This window comes from Megalops cyprinoides, chromosome 1 (genome assembly GCF_013368585.1).
Source record: "Megalops cyprinoides isolate fMegCyp1 chromosome 1, fMegCyp1.pri, whole genome shotgun sequence".
Taxonomy (NCBI): domain Eukaryota; kingdom Metazoa; phylum Chordata; class Actinopteri; order Elopiformes; family Megalopidae; genus Megalops; species Megalops cyprinoides.
This window is the reverse complement of record NC_050583.1, coordinates 9,144,683-9,154,682: the sequence shown is the minus strand read 5'-3', so window position 1 is coordinate 9,154,682 and position 10,000 is coordinate 9,144,683. Positions and strand designations below refer to the sequence as shown.

Sequence of the window (10,000 nt, the reverse complement as noted above, 5' to 3'; positions counted from 1 at the left end):
GATTGTGACAACACAATCAACAAGCACATCATAATACACATGCATCATGAACAAATGTGATGTGCACACATTTTAGCTGTACAACATGTGATGACATCCCCTTCACCACCCCCCCCACGCAGCGGGATACTGACACGGGCCACAGGTGACTTGCGCAGGTTGGCGGTCAGGATAGCTGTCCGGGACGGCAGATCAGGCAGGGGGATGTAGATCAGCTGGTCCAGACGACCCGGACGCAAGATGGCAGGATCTATGATGTCAGGCCTGGGGAGGAGAGGGATACGATTACTACATGTACGTGCACGCTCACATGCACATACACATATGCTCACATGCACACACTCAAACGCACATGTACACACTAACATACCCACACCAACACACACACACACAGGCTGCAGACCTGTTTGTGGCTCCAATGATGAACACATTCTTTTTGTTGGTCATGCCGTCCATCTCTGTCAGGATCTGGTTGATGACACGGTCGGCTGCGCCCCCTGCGTCGCCGGCTCCACCCCCACGAGCCTTGGCGATGGAGTCCAGCTCATCGAAGAAAAGGATGCAAGGGGCTGCCTGCCGCGCCTGCGATCGAAGGGTCAGAGGTCAGAGATCAGAGGTCAGAAGTCAAGACAGAGGATCCTCAGTGGAGGATAAAGCGTTCGAAAATTTTTTTCCTCATTTATTTCTCAAGTCAAAAATCTATTGAATCCATGCTTTGAATACATGCTAACCTATATGCTAATGTAGTGATCCTCTCACCTCCCTATCCCCCTTTCCACCCCACCATACCCCCCCCCCCCCCCCCAACTGTCCCCTCACCTTGTCGAAGACGTCCCTGACGTTGGCCTCTGACTCGCCGAACCACATGGTCAGCAGCTCCGGCCCCTTGATGGAGACGAAGTTGGCCTGGCACTCGTTGGCGATGGCCTTGGCCAGAAGGGTCTTGCCGCATCCCGGGGGTCCGTAGAAGAGAACACCTCGAGAGGGGGTCATCCCAAACTTCAGGAACTTGTCGGGGTACTCCACGGGGTACTAGACCAGGAGCAGCGGGGGAGAGAGATGGCGTGAGAATGGGTGTGGAGACTGTACAGATGTGTCTAGGTGGTGAAAGGGGGTTTAGGGTTGTGCTGGGAGTGATAGGGAATGTTGATGTATATGACGGTAGCTTAGAGGCTACAAGTGTATACAGGTGGAGGTGAGGGGGTATATAGTAGGTGTATGGGGTGGGCACAGGTGTATGTAGAGGTAGGTATAGGAATACAGGTCGTGGAGTTAAGGTGTATCCAAGTGGGATATGGAGGATAATTTGGGGATAAGGGCATACACAGGTGGAGGTGAGGATATAGAAGTGCATGCAGGGAAGAGGTGGGTATTTTGCCTGTTTTTTACAAAGGTAGTAAATGAGATACAGGTGTATACAGGTGGAGGTGAGGGGTTGCAGTTGCAGGTGTATGCCGGTGGATATAAGGGGGTTAGGTGGATTCAAGTGGAGATGAGCAGCTGTAGGTATATACAGGTGGATATGAGGGGGTCAGGTGCAGGTGGAGCTGTGTGGAGGTGGATATTATCTATGAGAGGGAAGAGCCCGTCCCATCTCAGCTGAGAGGGCCTTACCTGCACAAGCTCCTGCAGCTCTCTCTTCACATCGTCCAGACCCCCGATGTCCTCCCAGTTCACCTGGGGAACCTCCACCACAGTCTCCCTCAGGGCTGAGGGGTTGCTCTGACTCAGCGCCCACTGACGGACAGACGGACAGACAGAAATGGATAAAGTTCTTCCTACGTAAACACAACGTCCACAACCCGAGGCCAAGACAGGATTATCCCATAAATGCTGTACTCATTAGTAATGCTCTGGGTGAACTGTGGTGACAAGGGAGAAGTATTTCTGAACAAAACAGCATCGGTCTGTTTGAAAAACTGATGCCTGGGAGGTTTACAATAGAAATGTGACTCCAATCAACCATCCCTTCTGGGAACCTTTGTCTTCAAAACTGTTACAGAGACTGCGCTCAGGGGTGATTTGGTAGTGAGAAAAATCTATTTCATGTATCATTGAAAACTTTGAATAAAGCTGTAGGATAAGCTGTTTGATGGTGTGGTTGCTGGTTGGGAAGCCTGAGGATTATGAGTTGATAAGAAACTCATCCAGAGCGACTTAAATACGATTCTTATCCATTCATACAGCTCGATATCAACTGAGGCAGCTGTGGGTTAAGCGCCCTGCCCAAGGGTGCAACAGCAGCGCCCCAGTGAGGACTCAAACCAGCAACCTTTCTGTTACAAGCCCTGTGCCTCACCACTACACCACACTGCTGCCCACTGGTGCCGCACACTTGTGCATGATTGTGAATTACACTGCACTATTGTCATTTAGCAGACTTCAAATAAATCAAATGTAAAAAAAAAAAAAATGCACACCTAGGTGCTACATCTGAAGTGGGCTGCAGTGCAGTGCATTCTGGGTATGTAGCTGTGGGAGTTAGAGTAACACAGCAGGCTGAGAAAACGGCTGACCCGGAAGTCGTCCATGGTTACTGCTAGCGAGTTGAGGAGGTCGGCGTCTATGGTCTCGTCCTCCAGGTCGATGAGGGTCATCTTCTTGCGGATGGCCTGCAGGGCCCCCTCAGAGCACAGCGCCGCCAGGTCCGCCCCCACGTGCCCGTGCGTCTCCATGGCGATCTGTCAGGGGGAGGGTTGAGTCAAGACACGCTTTGGTTCCTCTTCCTTGCCTGACGCTCTTCAGCATCCCCCCTTATCTGCGATCTGTTGCAAACGTGTGCTGACTTCTTACTCAGGCCCTCTTTTAAATTATATTAAATTACATTACATTATTGTCTTTTAGCAGACACTCTTATCCAGAGTGACTTACATAGGTTACACTTTTTTTTTACGTTTATCCATTTATACAGCTGGATATTTACTGAGTCAGTTGTGGGTTAAGTATCTCGCCCAAGGGTACAGCAGCAGTAGGGAATTGAACCAGCAACAGGGAATTGAACCAGCAACCTTTCAGTGACGAGCCCTGCTCCTCACCGCTATGCTACACTGCCTACTTTACTCTTGGCTTGTCTTCCCATCTCTGCTTTTTTATTCTCCTCCCATCCCTGCGCTCTCCCATCTCTTCTCTTCAGCTCTCTTCCCTTTACTTTACCCCCATCGTCTCTCCCCTCCTGTCATTTTTTGTCTCCTCTCCACTCCTTCTTTGCTGTTTGTTCACCCCCACCTACCTTGTCTCTAATTTTGTCCTCTCCTCTCCTCTCCTCTCCTCTCCTCTCCTCTCCCTTCCCCTCCTCTCCCCTCTTCTCCTCTCCCTTCCCCTCCTCTCCCCTCTTCTCCTCTCCCTTCCCCTCCTCTCCCCTCCTCGTCTCCCCCCTCTCCCCTCCCCTCCTCGTCTCCCCCCTCTCCCCTACCCTCCTCGTCTCCCCCCTCCTCCTTTCCCATCTCCATACCCTCTCCAGGTCCACATCGTCCGCCAGCTTCATGTTCTTTGTGTGAATCTGCAGGATCTCCAGGCGGCCTGTGGAGTCCGGGATCCCGATGTCGATCTCCCTGTCAAATCTCCCTGGAGACAATCAAACAGACAGACATTTACAGTTGTTTCTGGGTTGCGGGTTCGTGGTGATGCACTCGCTTACTGCGAATGCGTGTGATTTAAATTGCATGTCCACCAAGGCACTGCTGCACCAGTCATGTGTTGAACCACAACTTAATAATTATTTTACATTTTTCATATTTCATAGCGGTGCTCCTCCTTGAATGACTCCTCCCGCTCACTCTGTGTCAATGACCTCTGTGTCTCTCTTTTTGTCAGTGACTTTTGTCTGCCCCTCTGTGTGTTAATGACCATTGTAACTCTTTCTCTCTCTCTCTCTCCCTCCTTCTCCCTCTCTGTCTCTGTCTCTGTCTCTCTCTCTGTCTCTCTCTCTGTGTGTGTCAGTAATACCTGTCACTCAGAGCGCTCTCTCTCTCACCAAATCGCCGCAGGGCGGGGTCCACGCTGTTCGGGCGGTTGGTGGCTGCCATGACGATGACGTGGGCCCGCTGCTTCAGGCCATCCATCAGGGTGAGGAGCTGAGAGACTATCCTCCTCTCCACCTCCCCATGGGTCTGCAACACGAAACCAAATCCGTGACAGCGTGGCATAGCGGTAAGGGGCGGGGCTCCTAACAAAAAGGCGGCTGATTCGATTCCCCACTCGGGCACTGCTGCCTGTACCCTGTTAGCTTTCGGTGAAATTGATGCACTTGCAGGCTAACTAATAAACTGTTACACAAAGAACTTCAGTCTGGACCGTGGTTGAAGGAGAGGGAAGCTAATGACCTAAGCTGTCCAGATATTTGATTATACCTGACCTTGTACCATCTAGAGTCTGGCGCCTAATTGGAAATACACTGTTCCAAAGCGTATCCTTGATGGATAAGGGAGTACACACTGACCCAACTCCTCTCTGTCACAAACACTGACATGGAAGACAGAGTGAGTAGGAGACAGTCTTACCGGATAGAAAATCCCCATATCCTCCAAGAATGTATACATCTCCACATGATTAAATATAAAGTGTCTAAAGCTCAGGATTATAGGCCTCTCCATTGGAACGGCCTGGTACCACGTACATACTTCAGTATGCCTGTGTGCATGATTATTTCAACATAGCAGCATCTCTTGGAATGTAGGCCACAGGTCACAACTCTGTGATCAGCCTAAAAACTACACAGACACAGTCACATTATACACTGTGCATACTAATTCTACCAAACCAATCAGTCTAATGATCACTAAATCCACCACTATTCTTCAACCCTTAGGCGAGGTACTTAACCCGGAATCGCCTCAGCCCAGCTGTGTAAATGGATAACATGTAAATGTGTAACCTTTCTGTGTCGCTCTGGAAAAGAGTATCTGCTAAACAACAATAATGTAAGCGATGAAATTGTTCTCACTGACACTGTAGAACATGTATGGAAAATAAACAACACGCACTAACACAACAAAACATAATATAATAACATGACATATTGATAATACAGAACCCAAAAACGTCATATGCATTTAGTAGACGGTCTTATCCAGAGCTACCTCCAGCACAAGAGAACAGAAGTGTAGTCATGCAACAGAGAAGGGTGATATTCACAAAGGAATATGTATTATTATAATGTATAATATACATTTGTATTTTGTTTATCCATGTCACCGCTGCATATGCTGCAGTGTCCCAGCAGGGATTGAACCAGCAACCTCCGTCTTACAAGCTCCGCGCCACCACACTGGTGTGACATTGCAGAGAGAAATTACAAAGGGAACGGCTGACCCTGAACAACATACGCTGGCAGAGTGAAGGCATGCAGTGACCATCCAGAAGAGGCACAGATATTTTACAGCTCACGCTCCCTCTCTGTCCTCCTCCCCACACTCCCCTCCTCTCACCTTCTCCCTCTTGGGCGCGATGGCGTCCAGCTCATCGATGAAGATGATGGCAGGGGCGTTTTTCTCCGCCTCCTCGAAGGCCTTGCGCAGGTTACTCTCAGACTCCCCCGCCAGCTTGCTCATGATCTCAGGGCCTGGGGGAGCGATAATGACCGTGACACACAGGAAGTATATCATCTGACTGACACTGGGGGGAAGGGGGAGCGACAATGAGCGCGACGCACGAGAGGCGCACCGCCTGAGTGATGCTGGGGGGGGCAACAATTACTGTGAGACAGGAAATGCATCACCTAACTGACAAGAAGGGCTGAGATACTGTTTGTTTCCTGGGTATTAGTTTCACTGAACTGATTTTTATTTCATCTGGAGGGGCTGATATTGCATGCTGACTGTTACACTGAGGCATCCATACAGTAGATAAGTAGATACAGTAGATGTGAAAGATCTGTGGATCTGTGCAGCGCGCTTACTTAGAAATGATGCCTGGGAATAAACTGAATGTGTGCGACACACAGGAAATGCATCACTTCAGTGACAGGAGGGGGTGACAATGAGTACAGCACACAGGAAATACGTTACTTTAGTGACAGAAGGGGGCAACAATGTATGTGACACACAGGAAATACATTCCCTAAGCAACAGTGGAAAGTGGCTGGACTTTTAACCACTCCAGAGCCGCTCGGGTGGGAAACCGCAGAGTTTGAATCCGCTCACCGTTGATGAGGAAGAAGAAGGCTCCAGTCTCGTTGGCGACAGCGCGGGCCACTAAAGTTTTCCCTGTTCCTGGGGGGCCATAGAGCAGAATGCCTCGTGGGGGCTGTGGCAGGGTGGTGGTGGGGAGAGGTGGGGAGAGCACAAAATCTCAAATACCCTCACATCGTCTTATTCTAGAACGAGTGTGTGCTCTGTGGCAAAATCAGAACTCCTCTCTATGGGTGGTGTTTTAAGAGGTGAAGAACATCACAACCCATGCAAAATTTTACAGTGACAGCCCCTTGGTTACTGGTGGTTAACTGGTTGATTTGTTACTCTACTAATCTACTGCTTAATTCAATTGTTCACGCCTGTTCATTGATTGTGCCACTGGCTGACTGGGCAGTCGATTTGATTGGTCACCTTCACTCCGATGGCTTTGAAGAGACCCGGGTGGCGGAGTGGGAGTTCCACCATCTCCTTGATCTGGGCCAGCTGTTTGCGGCACCCTCCGATGTCATCGTACCCAATGTCATTCAGACTCTCCTCCTCATCCTTTTTGGGGTGGGGTGTGGTGGAGGGGGGGGGTGGTTTAGGGTATACAACACAATGAAGAACAATGGCCCAATCAGTTCTCCTTGATCACAGAGGCCTTAGCTGTACAATGTTTGGCAATTTGAAACTCATCAGATCTCTTCTAAAAGAGACAATGATCACTTATATTTTGGTAAAAAATGCAAACCAATGCAGAATTCTTTGCTGATACAAGCACCCAGAAAAATCTGCTTCTTTTAAGCATCATGCTGAATTTGGTGAAATATAATTATTTTTAAGTGGCACTTTATGTAGCAATTCAGCCACAATCACTGCTCAAAGCATAAAACTGTGCTACAGAATCCTCATGGAGGAAAATAACACCTAAAAATGTTACCTAGCAACTAAAAATGTTACACAAATACAATGATGAAAAAAAGCATCCGGTGAGCCACGTGACTCCTCCCCCAACCTCTCTCTTTATAGGCTCCCCCTCGCAGTGGATGATTGTGTCCGGGGCAACGATGCAATGGGGGGTGGGGTCTGTCTCCACCACCTTAAATTCCACTGCTCGCATGCCCCCCCTGACCAGGAAGATATCCCCTGTAGAGAGATAAGTGTGGGCATTCACCACAGGGGGGCCACAGAGAGCACTCAACATCAACACATCAGCTGGAGATGCATACAGGTATCTGCTTATGTGAATTTCTCACTGTGACATTGGTCTGTAGGTAGCGATCAGTCATAAGAAGCTGGCGTCAGTATTGCCATTATTTAAAAGCTGCGTGTGCGTTGGAAATTTTTAATGTCAGGACGCCGACGGCCCTGCCTTTATGCACAGGTCGGTACGCCTCCAGGAAGTACGGTTTGAGGAAGACCTCGAACAGGTTCCCCGTCAGCCCTTGGATTGTGTCGTCGATGGGCAGCACGTGGATGCGTTTGCCGTATTTCACATCTGGGCAGGCCTGGATGCTAGGGATGCAGAAGAAACACAGAGACGTCAATCAAATGTCATGCAAAGGTCACGCAAAGGTCATGCAAATGTCACTCTGCCGCTCCATTGCATCATTGTCATTTAGCAGACACTCTAATCTAGAGCAACTTACATTGGTTCCAGTTGAATCCATTTATGTAGTTGGATACCTACTGAAGTAATTGTAGGTAAAGTACCTTGCCCAAGGGTTCAACAGCAGAGCCCCCCTGCCTGCCCTCTCCGGTACCTGATGACATCACTCCACGCCCGCTCTCTCCAGTACCTGATGACATCACTCCACCCTCTCCGGTACCTGAGGACATCCCCCCTGCCCGCCCTCTCCGGTACCTGAGGACATCCCCCTACGCCCGCCCTCTCCGGTACCTGATGACATCCCCCCTGCCCACCCTCTCCGGTACCTGATGACATCCCCCACGCCCGCCCTCTCTGGTACCTGAGGACATCCCCCCACGCCCGCCCTCTCCGGTACCTGAGGACATCCCCCCACGCCCGCCCTCTCCGGTACCTGAGGACATCCCCCCTGCCCGCCCTCTCCGGTACCTGAGGACATCCCCCTACGCCCGCCCTCTCCGGTACCTGATGACATCCCCCCTGCCCACCCTCTCCGGTACCTGATGACATCCCCCCTGCCCACCCTCTCCGGTACCTGATGACATCCCCCACGCCCGCCCTCTCTGGTACCTGAGGACATCCCCCCACGCCCGCCCTCTCCGGTACATGAGGACATCCCCCCTGCCCGCCCTCTCCGGTACCTGAGGACATCCCCCCAACCCCCGCCCTCTCCGGTACCTGACGACGTCGCCAAGGCGGACGCGCAGGTTGTTGCGCGTGACGCGGTTCATGCGCACCCTCTCCTCGGGGCAGGAGTCGTCCGTCAGCACGATGCAGACCGTCTGCCGCCGCTTCTTTCCCCGCAGCACCACGGTGTCCCCCCGAAAGAGCTGCAGCTCCTCCATCTTCACCTGCGGAGGAGCCGGAGGGCTGAGTGGCGGTAACACAAAATGGCTAACAGACACAAACACAGCCAATGCTGGTTGCATTACGTTGTACAAACTACTGATTGCACAGGTGTGAACAGATTTCATTTAAGTGTTTTTTTTTTTTAAACATGCTTGTGAAATGTGTGCAGTGTTGGTAGTGCAACTTTAACAATGTACCCTTTTTTCATTCATTCATGCAAAAATGCCGCCTTAACTCTTGCAGTACATCTGTGACATCTTACTTTGTAACAGTTACTAAGTGAAATTAAGGGACAGATTATAGGCCACGGCAATGTCGGTAGTCAGGCACGGGCATTGATATGGGGGCCTTCCCTCTTGTCTTATATAAACTCCGTGGCTAGGAGGTTCCGGTACTGTCTGTGTTGCTATGCTACCTATGAATACTCCATTTTAGAACATACGCTTTCAAGAATGCTTTTGATGAGGTAACAGTTTGGAACACTTACAGCTTAAACAATGGCAGGGACGACGGAACTTTCACTGTGAGGCACAGGGAGCTGAATATCTGCTCCATGCATAGAATATCTGTGGTGAAGCACTGCAGGATTGCAAAGAGGAAGCCGTGACTCAGGGCCACACCAGTCAAAAGAGGAGGATATTGGAATGAGGGATGAGAGCAGAAAAAAGAATGCCCATCCACACAAAGAAGGCCTTGAGTTTGCAGAGTTGTTTGGGAAGAGGAAAATTTGTCATGTACTTCAGTTATAGTAGGGAGATCAAGCTTTAGAGAAAAGGGTGCAGTGTTTGAGATGGAAGCATGTTTGCAGAATAAATTTGTGCACACGTGTCTTTTAAATGGAGAGTTTTGGGGTAGGGAGCTACGTTGAGTTTAGTGTTTTGGGGAGTTGTTTTGAGTGAGGTGTGTGTGTGTAGGTTGGGTAAAAGTCAACGGCTAATCCAAAGAATTTGCTTTGGTGACACACGTATCCTCCTCGACCTGGTAACACACACCCACCTTACTCAGGTAACACATTCAGTCACCTGAAACAGGTCACACAGATTCTCTTGGAACAGATAACCCACACTCAGCCAGAGCAGGTAACTCACACTCTCCTGGAACAGGTGACACACATACTCACCTTGTGACAGGTAAAACGCGGGCTTACCTGAGACAGGCACACGATACTGTTGTCTTCATTCTGGGCCTCGTCCACAATGAGCCGGTTGGGGCGGTGCTTCTGTTTGAGGATGGCAGTTGAGTAGTCCTCCCCTTTTGAGCTGGACAGAAGAGAACAGGCACCAGCATTATCAGACACGGTCAGTCAGTCATATACAATCAAATACCAATCACCAGACGAGGTTAGGCACAGAAAGACACCAGTTCGATTTAGACATATTTAAACACACTTAGA

At 50.1% G+C, this 10,000-nt stretch overlaps 1 protein-coding gene across 1 annotated transcript in view; it reads right to left on the bottom strand.

The window, feature by feature from the left end:
* The window catches only part of zgc:136908, a 15,209-nt gene that overhangs the window by 3,411 nt on the left and 1,798 nt on the right, over positions 1 to 10,000 (bottom strand). Inside the window, exons 2-15 of the mRNA XM_036531919.1 lie at positions 9,755 to 9,866; positions 8,437 to 8,609; positions 7,483 to 7,625; positions 7,126 to 7,256; positions 6,543 to 6,674; positions 6,141 to 6,243; positions 5,427 to 5,560; positions 3,974 to 4,109; positions 3,452 to 3,564; positions 2,517 to 2,681; positions 1,615 to 1,737; positions 820 to 1,032; positions 404 to 582; positions 135 to 264 (exon numbers count right to left, since the gene is read on the bottom strand). Coding sequence (XP_036387812.1) covers positions 135 to 264; positions 404 to 582; positions 820 to 1,032; positions 1,615 to 1,737; positions 2,517 to 2,681; positions 3,452 to 3,564; positions 3,974 to 4,109; positions 5,427 to 5,560; positions 6,141 to 6,243; positions 6,543 to 6,674; positions 7,126 to 7,256; positions 7,483 to 7,625; positions 8,437 to 8,609; positions 9,755 to 9,866 — 1,987 coding nt within the window. The remainder of the gene's footprint in view (positions 1 to 134; positions 265 to 403; positions 583 to 819; positions 1,033 to 1,614; positions 1,738 to 2,516; positions 2,682 to 3,451; positions 3,565 to 3,973; positions 4,110 to 5,426; positions 5,561 to 6,140; positions 6,244 to 6,542; positions 6,675 to 7,125; positions 7,257 to 7,482; positions 7,626 to 8,436; positions 8,610 to 9,754; positions 9,867 to 10,000) is intronic.